The sequence below is a fragment of the Bombina bombina genome, chromosome 1 (assembly GCF_027579735.1).
Source record: "Bombina bombina isolate aBomBom1 chromosome 1, aBomBom1.pri, whole genome shotgun sequence".
In the NCBI taxonomy this organism is placed as follows: domain Eukaryota; kingdom Metazoa; phylum Chordata; class Amphibia; order Anura; family Bombinatoridae; genus Bombina; species Bombina bombina.
In genome coordinates this window covers 255,811,016-255,827,787 of record NC_069499.1, presented here as the reverse complement: position 1 = coordinate 255,827,787, position 16,772 = coordinate 255,811,016, and the positions used below count along the sequence as shown (strand labels likewise).

Here is a 16,772-nt window from a genome sequence, read left to right as displayed (position 1 = left end):
TACTTAACACTACAGAAGGAAATATGTGCAGATGCAATGGACATTCTGGTTCTTACCTGCCATCAAAATGTATGTATGTCATTTGAAAAATAAAAAAAGCATTATACATTATGAAAAGTGCAAGTACTTTTGTAGCAAAAAGCAATAAAAAGAGGAAAGGACCTGTTTTAAAGGGAAAACAGAATTTATGCTTACCTGATAAATTACTTTCTCCAACGGTGTGTCCGGTCCACGGCGTCATCCTTACTTGTGGGAATATCTCTTCCCCAACAGGAAATGGCAAAGAGTCTCAGCAAAGCTGGCCATATAGTCCCTCCTAGGCTCCGCCCACCCCAGTCATTCGACCGACGGACAGGAGGAAAAATATAGGAGAAACCATATGGTACCGTGGTGACTGTAGTTAGAGAAAATAATTCATCAGACCTGATTAAAAAACCAGGGCGGGCCGTGGACCGGACACACCGTTGGAGAAAGTAATTTATCAGGTAAGCATAAATTCTGTTTTCTCCAACATTGGTGTGTCCGGTCCACGGCGTCATCCTTACTTGTGGGAACCAATACCAAAGCTTTAGGACACGGATGAAGGGAGGGAGCAAATCAGGTTACCTAAACGGAAGGCACCTCGGCTTGCAAAACCTTTCTCCCAAAAATAGCCTCCGAAGAAGCAAAAGTATCAAATTTGTAAAATTTGGCAAAAGTGTGCAGTGAAGACCAAGTCGCTGCCTTACATATTTGATCAACAGAAGCCTCGTTCTTGAAGGCCCATGTGGAAGCCACAGCCCTAGTGGAGTGAGCTGTGATTCTTTCAGGAGGCTGCCGTCCAGCAGTCTCATAAGCCAATCGGATGATGCTTTTAAGCCAAAAGGAAAGAGAGGTAGAAGAGAAGGGAAAGAGAGGTAGAAGTCGCTTTTTGACCTCTCCTTTTACCAGAATAGACGACAAACAGAGAAGATGTTTGTCTGAAATCTTTTGTAGCTTCTAAATAGAATTTTAGAGCACGGACTACGTCCAAATTGTGTAACAAACGTTCCTTCTTTGAAACTGGATTCGGACACAAAGAAGGTACAACTATCTCCTGGTTAATATTTTTGTTAGAAACAACCTTTGGAAGAAAACCAGGCTTAGTACGCAAAACCACCTTATCTGCATGGAACACCAGATAGGGCGGAGAACACTGCAGAGCAGAAAACTCTGAAACTCTTCTAGCAGAAGAAATAGCAACCAAAAACAAAACTTTCCAAGATAACAACTTAATATCTATGGAATGTAGAGGTTCAAACGGAACCCCTTGAAGAACTGAAAGAACTAGATTTAAACTCCAGGGAGGAGTCAAAGGTCTGTAAACAGGCTTGATCCTAACCAGAGCCTGAACAAATGCTTGAACATCTGGCATAGCTGCCAGTCGTTTGTGTAGTAAGACAGATAAAGCAGAAATCTGTCCCTTTAGAGAACTCGCAGATAATCCTTTATCCAAACCTTCTTGCAGAAAGGAAAGAATCTTAGGAATTGCTATATTATTCCAAGGGAATCCCTTGGATTCACACCAGCAGATATATCTTTTCCATATTTTATGGTAAATCTTTCTAGTTACCGGTTTTCTGGCCTGAACCAGAGTATCAATCACAGAATCTGAAAACCCACGCTTTGATAGAATCAAGCGTTCAATCTCCAAGCCGTCAGCTGGAGGGAGACCAGATTTGGATGTTCGAATGGACCCTGAACAAGAAGGTCCTGTCTCAAAGGTAGCTTCCATGGTGGAACCGATGACATATTCACCAGGTCTGCATACCAAGTCCTGCGTGGCCACGCAGGAGCTATCAAGATCACCGAGGCCCTCTCCTGTTTGATCCTGGCTACCAGCCTGGGAATGAGAGGAAACGGTGGAAACACATAAGCTAGGTTGAAGGTCCAAGGCGCTACTAGTGCATCCACTAGAGTCGCCTTGTGATCCCTGGATCTGGAGCCGTAGCAAGGAACCTTGAAGTTCTGACGAGACGCCATCAGATCCATGTCTGGATCCCCCATAATTGAGTCAACTGGGCAAAAATCTCCGGTGGAGTTCCCACTCCCCCGGATGGAATGTCTGACGACTCAGATAATCCGCTTCCCAGTTTTCCACACCTGGGATGTGGATCGCAGATAGATGGCAGGAGTGATTCTCCGCCCATTGTATTATTTTGGTTACTTCTTTCATCGCCAGGGAACTCCTTGTTCCCCCCTGATGATTGATATACGCAACAGTCGTCATGTTGTCTGATTGGAATCTTATGAATCTGGCCTTTGCAAGCTGAGGCCAAGCCCTGAGAGCATTGAATATCGCTCTTAGTTCCAGAATGTTTATCGGGAGAAGAGACTCTTCCCGAGACCATAGTCTCTGAGCTTTCAGGGATTCCCAGACCGCACCCCAGCCCACTAGACTGGCGTCGGTTGTGACAATGACCCACTCTGGTCTGCGGAAGCTCATTCCCTGGGATAGGTGGTCCAGGGATATCCACCAACGGAGTGAATCTCTGGTCTTCTGATCTACTTGAATCACTGGAGACAAGTCTGTATAGTCCCCATTCCACTGTTTCAGCATGCACAGTTGTAATGGTCTTAGATGAATTTGCGCAAAAGGAACTATGTCCATTGCTGCAACCATCAACCCTACTACTTCCATGCACTGAGCTATGGAAGGACGTGGAACAGAATGAAGAACTTGACAAGCGCTTAGAAGTTTTGACTTTCTGACATCTGTCAGAAAGATCCTCATTTCTAAGGAATCTATTATTGTTCCCAAGAAGGGAACTCTTGTTGACGGAGACAGAGAACTTTTTTCTATGTTCACCTTCCATCCGTGAGATCTGAGAAAGGCCAGAACGATGTCTGTATGAGCCTTTGCTTTTGAAAGGGACGACGCTTGTATTAGAATGTCGTCCAAGTATGGTACTACTGCAATGCCCCTCGGTCTTAGAACCGCTAGAAGGGACCCGATTACCTTTGTGAAAATCCTTGGAGCAGTGGCTAATCCGAATGGGAGGGCCACAAACTGGTAATGTTTGTCCAGAAAGGCGAACCTTAGGAACTGATAATGTTCTTTGTGGATAGGAATATGTAGGTACGCATCCTTTAGATCCACGGTAGTCATAAATTGACCTTCCTGGATAGTGGGTAGAATCGTTCGAATGGTTTCCATTTTGAACGATGGTACCCTGAGAAATTTGTTTAGGATCTTTAAATCCAGAATTGGTCTGAAGGTTCCCTCTTTTTTGGGAACTACGAACAGATTTGAGTAAAATCCCATTCCTTGTTCCGTCATTGGAACTGGGTGTATCACTCCCATCTTTAACAGGTCTTCTACACAATGTAAGAACGCCTGTCTCTTTATTTGGTTTGAGGATAAGTGAGACATGTGGAACCTTCCCCTTGGGGGTAGTTCCTTGAATTCCAGAAGATAACCCTGAGAAACTATTTCTAGCGTCCAGGGATCCTGAACATCTCTTGCCCAAGCCTGAGCAAAGAGAGAGAGTCTGCCCCCCACTAGATCCGGTCCCGGATCGGGGGCTACTCCTTCATGCTGTTTTGTTAGCGGTAGCAGGCTTCTTGGTCTGCTTACCCTTGTTCCAGCCTTGCATCGGTTTCCAGGCTGGTTTGGACTGTGAGGCATTACCCTCTTGCTTAGAGGATGCAGAATTAGAGGCCGGTCCGTTCCTGAAATTACGAAAGGAACGAAAATTAGACTTATTCTTGGCCTTGAAAGGCCTATCTTGTGGGAGGGCGTGACCCTTTCCCCCAGTGATGTCTGAGATAATCTCTTTCAATTCTGGTCCAAAGAGAGTTTTACTCTTGAAGGGGATGTTAAGCAATTTTGTCTTGGATGATACATCCGCTGACCAAGACTTTAGCCAAAGCGCTCTGCGCGCCACAATTGCAAACCCTGAATTTTTCGGCGCTAATCTAGCTAATTGCAAAGCGGCATCTAAAATAAAAGAGTTAGCCAACTTAAGTGCATGAACTCTGTCCATAACCTCCTCATATGGAGTCTCTCTACTGAGCGACTTTTCTAGTTCCTCGAACCAGAACCACGCTGCTGTAGTGACAGGAACAATGCACGAAATGGGTTGTAGAAGGTAACCTTGCTGTACAAAAATCTTTTTAAGTAAACCTTCCAATTTTTTATCCATAGGATCTTTGAAAGCACAACTATCCTCGATAGGAATAGTAGTGCGCTTGTTTAGAGTAGAAACTGCCCCCTCGACCTTAGGGACTGTCTGCCATAAGTCCTTTCTGGGGTCGACCATAGGAAATAATTTCTTAAATATAGGAGGGGGAACAAAAGGTATGCCGGGCTTCTCCCACTCCTTATTCACTATGTCCGCCACCCGCTTGGGTATAGGAAAAGCGTCGGGTGCACCGGAACCTCTAGGAACTTATCCATCTTGCATAATTTTTCTGGAATGACCAAGTTGTCACAATCATCCAGAGTAGATAACACCTCCTTAAGCAGTGCGCGGAGATGTTCTAATTTAAATTTAAATGTCACAACATCAGGTTCAGCCTGTTGAGAAATTTTTCCTGAATCTGAAATTTCCCCATCTGACAAAACCTCCCTCATGGCCCCTTCAGATTGGTGTGAGGGTATGACAGAACAATTATCATCAGCGCCCTCCTGCTCTTCAGTGTTTAAAACAGAGCAATCGCGCTTTCTCTGATATGCAGGCATTTTGGATAAAATATTTGCTATGGAGTTATCCATTACAGCCGTCAATTGTTGCATGGTAATAAGCATTGGCGCGCTAGAAGTACTAGGGGCCTCATGCGTGGGCAAAACTGGCGTAGACACAGAAGGAGATGATGTAGAACCATGTCTACTCCCTTCATCTGAGGAATCATCTTGGGCAATTTCATTATCTGTGGCAGTACTGTCCTTACTTTGTTTGGACGCTATGGCACAATTATCACACAATTTTGAAGGGGGAGACACATTGGCTTTCATACATATAGAACATAGCTTATCTGAAGGCACAGACATGTTAAACAGGCTTAAACTTGTCAATAAAGCACAAAAACCGTTTTAAAACAAAACCGTTACTGTCTCTTTAAATTTTAAACAGAGCACACTTTATTACTGAATATGTGAAAAAATATGAAGGAATTGTTCAAAATTTCACCACAGTGTCTTAAAGCATTAAAAGTATTGCACACTTTAACCCTTAAAATAACGAAACCGGAACCGGTTACAGATTTAACCCCTATACAGTCCCAGCTACAGCCTTTGCTGTGACTTTAACAAGCCCAGAGGGGAATACGATACCAAATGACGCCTTCTAGGAACTTTTCAAACTACTTTCAGGTCCTCACACATGCATCTGCATGTCTTGCTCTCAAAAACAACTGCGCAGTAATGGCGCGAAAATGAGGCTCAGCCTACAACTGGGAAGGCCCTTCCTGACTGGAAAAGGTGTCTAACATAGTGCCTGACGTTAAAAAACGTTCCCCAAGTTTATAAGTGTGAATTATCAGCATAAACATGTATAAAATGTCCAAATAAAGCAATCGATTTAGCCCATAAAAGTGTCTACCAGTTTTATAGCCCATATTAAGCCCTTTATTCTGTTTGAGACTAAGAAAATGGCTTACCGGTCCCCATGAGGGGAAATGACAGCCTTCCAGCATTACACAGTCTTGTTAGAAATATGGCTAGTCATACCTTAAGCAGAAAAGTCTGCTAACTGTTTCCCCCAACTGAAGTTACTTCATCTCAACAGTCCTATGTGGAAACAGCAATCAATTTTAGTTACTGTCTGCAAAAATCATCTTCCTCTCACAAACAGAAATCTTCATCTTTTTCTGTTTCAGAGTAAATAGTACATACCAGCACTATTTTAAAATAACAAACTCTTGATAGTAGAATAAAAAAAACTACAACTAAACACCACATACTCTTAACCATCTCCGTGGAGATGTTGCCTGTGCAACGGCAAAGAGAATGACTGGGGTGGGCGGAGCCTAGGAGGGACTATATGGCCAGCTTTGCTGGGACTCTCTGCCATTTCCTGTTGGGGAAGAGATATTCCCACAAGTAAGGATGACGCCGTGGACCGGACACACCAATGTTGGAGAAAAGCTATTTATGTTGATACCTGACTTATACGAATCTCAATTACTCACCTTATCATACGGTCAGAAGTGTCTTGGTCCTGGTCAGGGTCTTGCATATCGCCATTTTCATTGCGGCATCCTGCCATAGAGTTTTCAGAGTCTGAAGTAAGTGACTCTTCCATGTACTCCATCAGCCGGCTACTCCTATCATTTTCATTGTCATCGCTTCCCTCCTCCATCACCACATCTGATTCTGCTCCAGGACTCAGCAGGTCTGTTGGAAGCAAAGATTATTGTTAAATGGAGACCAGCAGGAGCGCATCCCCTATGCACTACTACTAATACATAAAATCATTTCTGAAATGCAGGCTTTGGCAGCAATTGAAATAGAAAAAAAATTATTATACAGAAATACACAACTTACCTATGAATTTAGTCCTAGTAAGCAGACTATAAATACAAGTAAAAAGCTGTTGGGCTACATTTAATCACAAATTCACAATTACAGTTGCTAATAAATGATTCTGGCTAAAAATGCTTTCACTAATTTTAAAAATGTTTAATGTCAGTCACATAACTACACTAAATTCATGCATGTTGTAATAGCGCGTAATGCTTTTAAAACACACTTCACAGGGTGTCAGTTTTTCAAATCCTATTGTAATTTTGAAAGACTAAATAACTTAAATTATGCTTACCTGTTAATTTTCTTTTCTTCTGTATGGGGAAAATCCACAGCTGCATTCATTACTTTTGGGAAATACAGAACCTGGCCACCAGGAGGAGGCAAAGACACCCCAGCCAAAGGCTTAAATACCTCCCCCACTTCACTCATTCCCCAGTCATTCTGCAAAGTAAACAAGGAACAGTAGGAGAAATATCAGGGTGAAAAAAAGGTGCCAGAAGAACAGATAAAAAAAGAATTTAAGGCCGCCCACAGAAAAAAAACAAAAACGGGTGGGGAGCTGTGGACTCTCCCCATACAGAAGTAAAGTTTTTCTTCTTAAAACGGGGAGAGAGTTCACAGTTGTATTCATTACTTTTGGGAAATCAATACCCAAGCTTATAGAGGACACTGAATGCAAACGGGCGGGAACAAAAAGGCGGCCCATTCTGATGGCACCACAGCCTGACACAACCTGGATTCCTGAAAAAACATAATTTATGCTTACCTGATAAATTTATTTCTCTTGTAGTGTGTTCAGTCCACGGGTCATCCATTACTTATGGGATATATTCTCCTTCCCAACAGGAAGTTGCAAGAGGATCACCCAAGCAGAGATGCTATATAGCTCCTCCCCTCACATGTCATATCCAGTCATTCGACCGAAACAAGACGAGAAAGGAGAAACTATAGGGTGCAGTGGTGACTGGAGTTATAATTTAAAATTTAGAACCTGACTCAAAAAGACAGGGCGGGCCGTGGACTGAACACACAAGAGAAATAAATTTATCAGGTAAGCATAAATTATGTTTTCTCTTGTTAAGTGTGTTCAGTCCACGGGTCATCCATTACTTATGGGATACCAATACCAAAGCTAAAGTACACGGATGATGGGAGGGACAAGGCAGGAACATTAAACAGAAGGAACCACTGCCTGTAGAACCTTTCTCCCAAAAACAGCCTCCGAAGAAGCAAAAGTCTCAAATTTGTAAAATTTGGAAAAAGTATGAAGTGAAGACCAAGTTGCAGCCTTGCAAATCTGTTCAACAGAGGCCTCATTCTTAAAGGCCCAGGTGGAAGCCACAGCTCTAGTGGAATGAGCTGTAATTCTTTCAGGAGGCTGCTGTCCAGCAGTCTCATAGGCTAAGCGTATTATGCTACGAAGCCAAAAAGAGAGAGAGGTAGCCGAAGCCTTTTGACCTCTCCTCTGTCCAGAGTAAACGACAAACAGAGAAGAAGTTTGTCGAAAATCTTTAGTTGCCTGTAAGTAGAACTTCAGGGCACGGACCACGTCTAGATTATGCAAAAGACGTTCCTTCATTGAAGAAGGATTAGGACATAACGATGGAACAACAATCTCTTGATTGATATTCCTGTTAGAAACAACCTTAGGTAAAAACCAGATCAGATAAGGAGAATCACAATGTAAGGCAGATAACTCAGAGACTCTTCGAGCCGAGGAAATAGCCATCAAAAACAGAACTTTCCAAGATAAAAGCTTAATATCAATGGAATGAAGGGGTTCAAAAGGAACACCCTGAAGAACTTTAAGAACCAAGTTTAAGCTCCACGGAGGAGCAACAGTTTTAAACACAGGCTTAATCCTAGCCAAAGCCTGACAAAAAGCCTGGACGTCTGGATTCTCTGCCAGACGCTTGTGTAAAAGAATAGACAGAGCAGAAATCTGTCCCTTTAGTGAACTAGCGGATAAGCCCTTTTCTAAACCCTCTTGTAGAAAAGACAATATCCTAGGAATCCTAACCTTACTCCATGAGTAACTCTTAGATTCACACCAATATAAATATTTACGCCATATCTTGTGGTAAATTTTTCTGGTAACAGGTTTCCGAGCCTGTATTAATGTATCAATAACCGAATCCGAAAACCCACGCTTTGATAGAATCAAGCGTTCAATTTCCAGGCAGTCAGCCTCAGAGAAATTAGGTTTGGATGGTTGAAAGGACCCTGAATTAGAAGGTCCTGCCTCAGGGGTAGAGACCATGGTGGACAGGACGACATGTCCACTAGGTCTGCATACCAGGTCCTGCGTGGCCACGCAGGCGCTATCAGAATCACCGATGCTCTATCCTGTTTGATCCTGGCAATCAGTCGAGGTAGCAACGGAAAAGGTGGAAACACATAAGCTATGTTGAAAACCCAAGGGGCTGCTAGTGCAGCTACCAGCACCGCACCCAGGTCCCTGGACCTGGATCCGTAACAAGGAAGCTTGGCGTTCTGGCGAGATGCCATGAGATCCATATCCGGTTTGCCCCAATGACGAATCAGTTGAGCAAATACCTCCGGGTGAAGTTCCCACTCCCCCGGATGAAAGGTCTGTTGACTTAGAAAATCCGCCTCCCAGTTCTCCACGCCTGGGGTGTAGATCGCTGACAGGTGGCAAGAGTGCGACTCTGCCCAGCGAATTATCTTCGAGACTTCCAACATCGCTAGGGAACTCCTGGTTCCCCCTTGATGATTGATGTAAGCCACAGTCGTGATGTTGTCCGACTGAAATCTGATGAACCTCAGTGTTGCTAACTGAGGCCAAGTTAGGAGAGCATTGAATATTGCTCTTAATTCTAGAATGTTTATCGGGAGGAGTCTCTCCTCCTGAGTCCACGATCCCTGAGCCTTCAGGGAGTTCCAGACTGCTCCCCAGCCTAGTAGGCTGGCATCTGTTGTTACAATCGTCCAATCTGGTCTGCGAAAAGTCATTCCTTTGGACAGATGAACCCGTGACAACCACCAGAGAAGAGAATCTCTGGTCTCCTGGTCCAGATTTAGCAAAGGGGACGGATCTGAGTAATCCCCGTTCCATTGACTTAGCATGCATAGTTGCAGCGGTCTGAGATGTAGGCGCGCAAATGGCACTATGTCCATTGCCGCGACCATTAAGCCGATTACTTCCATGCACTGAGCTACTGATGGGCTTGGAATGGAGTGAAGGACACGGCAAGCATTGAGAATCTTTGATAACCTGGACTCCGTCAGGTAAATTTTCATCTCTACAGAATCTATAAGAGTCCCTAGAAAAGGGACCCTTGTGAGTGGTAACAGAGAACTCTTCTCCACGTTCACTTTCCACCCATGCGGCCTCAGAAATGCTAGAACTATCTCTGTATGAGACTTTGCATTTTGAAAACTTGACGCTTGTATCAGAATGTCGTCTAGGTACGGAGCCACCGCTATGCCTCGTGGTCTTAGTACCGCCAGAAGTGAGCCCAGAACCTTTGTAAAAATTCTCGGGGCCGTAGCTAACCCGAAGGGAAGAGCTACAAACTGGTAATGCCTGTCTAGAAAGGCAAACCTTAGGTACCGATAATGATCTTTGTGAATCGGTATGTGAAGGTAGGCATCCTTTAAGTCCACTGTGGTCATATATTGACCCTCTTGGATCATGGGTAAGATGGTCCGAATGGTTTCCATCTTGGACGGAACCCTTAGGAATTTGTTTAAGATTTTTAAGTCTAAGATTGGTCTGAAAGTTCCCTCTTTCTTGGGAACCACAAACAGATTTGAATAAAACCCTTGCCCCTGTTCCGTTCGCGGAACTGGGTGGATCACTCCCATCACTAAGAGGTCTTGTACACATTGTAGAAATGCCTCTTTCTTTACTAGGTTTGTTGATAACCTTGACAGATGAAATCTCCCTTGTGGAGGAGAAGTTTTGAAATCCAGAAGGTATCCCTGAGATATAATCTCCAACGTCCAGGGATCCTGTACATCTCTTGCCCAAGCCTGGGCGAAGAGAGAAAGTCTGCCCCCCACTAGATCCGTCTCCGGAAAGGGGGCCCTGTCTTCATGCTGTCTTAGGGGCGGAAGTAGGCTTTCTGGCCTGCTTGCCCTTGTTCCACGATTGGTTGCCTTTCCAACCCTGTCTGTAACGAGCAGTAGTTCCTTCCTGTTTTGGAGCGGAGGAAGTTGATGCTGCTCCTACCTTGAAATTACGAAAGGCACGAAAATTAGACTGTTTGGCCTTTGATTTGGCCCTGTCCTGAGGAAGAGTGTGGCCCTTACCTCCAGTAATGTCAGCAATAATTTCCTTCAAGCCGGGCCCGAATAAGGTCTGCCCTTTGAAAGGAATGTTTAGTAGTTTAGACTTAGAAGTTACATCTGCTGACCATGATTTAAGCCATAGCGCTCTGCGCGCCTGTATGGCGAATCCGGAATTCTTAGCCGTAAGTTTGGTTAAATGCACTACGGCATCCGAAACAAACGCATTAGCCAGCTTAAGGGTTCTAATCTTGCTCAAAGATTCATCCAATGGTGCTGTGCGAATCGCCTCTTCCAGAGACTCAAACCAGAATGCCGCTGCAGCAGTGACAGGCGCAATGCATGCAAGAGGCTGTAATATAAAACCTTGTTGAACAAACATTTTCTTAAGGTAACCCTCTAATTTTGTATCCATTGGATCTGAGAAAGCACAGCTATCCTCAACCGGGATAGTGGTACGCTTGGCTAAAGTAGAAACCTTAGGGACCGTCTGCCATAAGTCTCGTGTGGTGGCGTCTATAGGGAACATTTTTCTAAATATCGGAGGAGGGGAAAAAGGCACACCGGGTCTATCCCACTCCTTGCTAATAATCTCTGTAAGCCTCTTTGGTATAGGAAAAACGTCAGTACACACCGGTACCGCATAGTATTTATCCAGCCTACAAAATTTCTCTGGGATTGCCACCGTGTCACAATCATTCAGAGCCGCTAACACCTCCCCTAGCAACACGCGGAGGTTCTCAAGCTTAAATTTTAAATTTGAAATTTCTGAATCCGGTCTCCCCGAATCAGAACCGTCACCCACAGAATGAAGCTCTCCGTCCTCATGTTCTGCAAATTGTGACGCAGTATCAGACATGGCTCTCGTGTCATCGGCGCGCTCTGTCCTTTACCCAGAGCTGTCGCGCTTGCCTCTTAACTCGGGCATATTGTATAATACTTCTTTCATAACATTAGCCATATCATGTAAAGTGATTTGTAAGGGCCTTGATGTACTTGGCGCCTCAATCTTACGCACCTCCCGAGCGGGAGACGAAGATACTGACACGTGAGGAGAGTTAGACGGCATAACTTCCCCCTCGTTGTCTGGTGATAATTTCTTTATCGGTACAGATTCACTTTTATTCAAAGTAATATCAATACAATTGGTACACATATTTCTATTGGGCTCCACATCGGCTTTTAAACATAATGAACAAGCAGATTCCTCTGTATCAGACATGTTTAAACAGACTAGCAATGAAGCTAGCAAGCTTGGAAATTACTTCAATAAGTTTACAAGCAATATAAAAAACGCTGCAGCGCTTTTTTTTTTTAAACACAATTGAATAACAAAGAACTAGTTCAGTTATAGTCAACAATTCTTTAAATGTATTAATTAGCAGAGGATTGCACCCATTAGCAAAAGGATGATTAACCCCTCAGTACCCAAAAAACAGATATCAAATTAAGATTTAACGCTTTTATCACAGTCAAACACATTGTCACAGGTCTGCTGTGACGGATTACCTCCCTCAAAAACGAATTTTGAAGATCCCTGAGCTCTCTGGAGACGTCCTGGATCAAAGAGGAAGAAGCAGGAAGACTGTGCTAGAATTTTAACTGCGCAACAAGGCGCTAAAAAAGGTCCCTCCCACTCCTATTACAACAGTGGGAGACCTGATATAACGGTTTCTATGCAGAAATATACGTTAGCCGTGTGGAAAAAAATCATGCCCAAAAAGATTTATCACCAAAGTACCTCACAAAACAATTAACATGCCAGTAAACGTTTAAAAAAAAAAAAAAAAAAAACATTTCAGATGCTGTGTAAAGTTATTACTAAGCCTGCTACCAGTCGCTTCTACTGCAGTTAAGGCTCACACATTATATCAGTATTAACAGTATTTTTTCAGTCAAATTCTAGTCCCTAGAAAATAACTCTACTGTGCATTCATTTATCAGCCTGATACCAGTCACTACTACTGCATTTAAGGCTGTACTTACATCATACGGGTAACAGCAGTGTTTTCTTAGTCAATTCCATTCCCAGAAAATATTGCACTGCACATACCTCATTTGCGGGAGACCCCGCATGCTATTCCCATTTTCTGAAGTTACCCCACTCCTCAGAATGTCGAGAACAGCCAGTGGATCTTAGTTACGCCTGCTAAGATCATAGAAAACGCAGGCAGTTTCTTCTTCCAAATACTGCCTGAGATAGAAAAACAGCACACTCCGGTGCCATTTAAAATAACAAACTTTTGATTGAAGAATAATTAAGTAAAAACTCCAGCTCCTCTCGCGACCTCCTTCTTTGTTGAGGGTTGCAAGAGAATGACTGGATATGACATGTGAGGGGAGGAGCTATATAGCAGCTCTGCTTGGGTGATCCTCTTGCAACTTCCTGATGGGAAGGAGAATATATCCCATAAGTAATGGATGACCCGTGGACTGAACACACTTAACAAGAGAAAAAAAACTACTTCAAAAGAAGTAGGAAGAACAAAACTATGGAAAGAGGACAAGGTAATTGCCCATCAATTAGAACCATAATAATCCCATTTAAAGATCACTCTAAATTCTGGACTCCACTGACCACAAAAGCCTCTGAGGAGACAAAAGTCCTACTCTCTAGAAGCACGCAAATAAAAACCTCTCCATGAACAATGGCAAGGAAAAAAACAAACTCCCACACCCCATTCTCCCTAACTAAAAGAAGGGAAGAATCAGATAAAGTCCGAAAGAACCTCCAGAAAGGACAAAAAAGAGAGAGAAACCTCTAGCATAACTCGAAAAAGAGCTGCAACCAGGCTGCACGAGGACAAAGTAGCGTAGAAAAAATGCTTCCGACGGAGGAAAGCAAAGAAAGGAAAAATTTCAGATCACCTCCTACATGGATCCAAAAGAAACCAAAGTAGAGCCTTAACCAGAACCGATGTCCCGGAAGGACAAAAGTAGGGCAAGACTACCTTAACATAGACGGCTAACTAGCACAGAGAAACTGAACACCCGTAGGTCAGAAAAAACCTCAGGAGCAGAACAGGAATGGAATAGTAACATTCGTTTACGCTACAAATGAAAGCCGCAGGCTTCCATCGGCTAGGCAGTCAGACTAAAACGGCAAACCATAGTAACTAGCCAACTGAGTAGCTAGCAAACTTGCACCAGGACATTCCTGGAAAGGAACAAGAGAAAAAACTCCGAAAGCAGGGCGGGCCAACTCCCCCCCTACTAGAAAATGGGGTAAGGAAGGACAACACCCTGACCAATAAGGAAAAACCAACTACCTGCTAAGGGAAGGTTCCCGAACCAACTGTAAGGCCTCCCAACCTAAGTAAGGATCCTTCTGGAGACAAGATACGTGGTTGATGCCCAAACAGAGCAGTCAGAATTTCTGACCCTTACTACGATCAGACCAGTTATATCACAGAAGTGACTGTCAATGTCCCAAGGACAAAAGAGATTAAAAAATCCCGGCATTGCCAAGGTCCAGAGATCAGATAATGAATCTCCAACCACGAGTTCCCAAGGAAAAGAAGCAGGAAGGAGGCACCAACACCCACAGAGACTAACTTGGGATCCAGAATACCAATCCTTATTACCCCTCAGAAACCCGATGGGAGGGTACACTGCAGACAAGAGACACCCTCAATCCACAGAACTCCTAGAGTCAGATGAGGAAAACTACCTCAGGAGGAGCCAACTGGATAGGCGCAGTAGAGCAGATCCTTCCAAATAGAAGGAAAACAAAGACATCCAGGAAAATTCCAGTAAAGAAATTCCCCAAAAACACATCCTTCATTTCTCCAGATGAGAGAAAAAGAACCGCCCCAGTAGGAACAAGAAAATTTCCCCAGGACCGGAAATACAAGCCTGCTACTGAACGCCAGACAGATCCAAGACTATTAAAATCTGGAAAGTAGAGTGACCAAAAGGCCAAGTCGAAGACAAGGACTAGGTTAAAAATCCGGACCCCCAAAACCAGGTGCCGGATTCAGACCAAAAACATTGCGGAACAACCATAAAGTTACCTGGAAATGAAGTTTGCACCAAAGTTGATGGGGTCTTGAACTCTGATCTCTCATGATGTATCCCAGTGGCTGCCCACTCAACCCCAAAAGGCCTCTTAAGAGAACACCCACAAAGTCCGAAAACAAAAGGAAGGACCCAAAAGAGATCAGCACTCCATAATTGAATATGACATTCTCTAAAAATCCAGTCTGGATCAACCCTCAGAAAACCTACTGCTCAAGGAATTAACGAATGAACGAGCATCCTAAAACTCCTAACGGTTGACGGCAAGAGAGACTGCATAACAATCCCCCATATCCCCAAGTATACAGGATCCAAAAGGGGGTACTACAGGACAAAAAACGATCCCTTAGAACCTAGTCTCCACAACCAGATGACCGAAAGTCATACCCCAAAAAGGCAAGGGAAATCGAAAATAATAGCAATCCTCAAAAATGAGGAGAGAAACACTGGCGAGAGAGATTTGAAAATCGGACACTACAATCCACAATCAGTACCAGTAGGTGGAAAAATCACCCCCTACACCAGGTACTAGAGATCTCCAACCAGTCATCTGATCCTCCCCCCTCGGAAAGGAGGACTCTAGCTCCTGTCTAAGGACCTCCGGGACTAAAAACATACTGCTATAGCAGAATTCTTAATCCCAGCAAACCATGTAAGCTATGCAGGGACAAAACACTTAGTATCGAGTACGACCAACATCGGACGCCCCACCAAGATGATATAATGCAGGACCAGCCTGATATCTAGGATAGAAAGGCCTCCTATAACTTGTAGAACAATAAAAACAACCTCGTAACAAGAGATAAGCAAACTTAGCACCCAAACAGGACCAGCCTGTTGTCAAGGATACAAAATGTCTGATATAATCTCAAAAGAACAGAGTGAACTAGTACTCAACCAGGACTAGCCTGCTGACCAGGGTACAACCAAACTGTTCATGGGCAAACTGAAAATTCTAAACCCTAGCAGGGCTAGACTAAACAAACAGACAAACGACAGACAAATAAGCTTAAATATTGTCTATTAACATCATTTTCTCATTTTATTTTTTTTCTTTAGTTTTTGTGATGCAGGAAGCAACAACCATCACGACCATAAAATCGCTAGTATCAAAATCCCAGAGAAGAAAAAAGTTTCTTAAATGGAAAAAGTCTACAACAGTCTGTGGAAATAAAAGAAACACATCCTAACCAGATCAAAAGAAAATAGGCAGCACCCGCAGGTGAAACGCCAAAAAGGAATAGAAGCACTAACAGGGCCCGCCTGTCAGAGACCTGATTCCTCAAGAGCTCAGAACTGGGAATAGATACCCAAACTAAAGACAATCAGGAGTAGGATCCACATCCCTCCACTTGTCTAGCGCTGTTCGCCATCAGAATAAGTAGACTGAGGATCCGGTGGCAAATAAAGACTGAAATCCTCCAAAGCCTCCAATACCTGCCTCAGCAGTACACGCAGGTGCATCAGTCTGAATCTAAAGGCAAAACTCATCTCCGGCGGGGCATTTGAAGGCCCCGACCCTGACGGCTGTAACCCTGAAGCCTCAGAGGGAACAGCTCCCCCAGAGGAAAGACCCGTCTCACCTGGCGCCCTCAGTTTAAGATGACACGGATAAGCTTTTCGCTGGCCCTCAGGAAGCTGTAAATGCGCCAACGCCAAAAATATGGCCATGTGCAACCTCTTGTGGAAATAAACCTCCTTCCGGAGAAGGGGTAACGGTACTTGGGACAACTGCCTGTGTAGGAACAGAAAATTCCAGGAAACGAACCTCACGGGACACAGAATCCTCAAAGGCGGATGGCTCAAATGTCTCTAATCTCTCCCCAGAGGAAGAAAAGAGCACTCTATTATGACAAACGGAACATAATTGATTGGACAGGATCACCTAGGCCTCCATACAATCTAAGCAGGAAACAAAATCTGAATCACAGAAATCCTCCTCAGAAAAATCTGAATCCTCCATAACTTGACCGGACAAATTTTAGACAAAAATAACTGGCACCTCACACCCCCAATG

At 43.9% G+C, this 16,772-nt stretch overlaps 1 protein-coding gene across 1 annotated transcript in view; it reads right to left on the bottom strand.

Annotated features, from left to right (window-relative positions):
* Positions 1-16,772, bottom strand: part of PRKD1 (protein kinase D1) — a 503,446-nt gene that overhangs the window by 150,930 nt on the left and 335,744 nt on the right. The window contains 1 exon segment of the mRNA XM_053697941.1: positions 6,151-6,355. Coding sequence (XP_053553916.1) covers positions 6,151-6,355 — 205 coding nt within the window.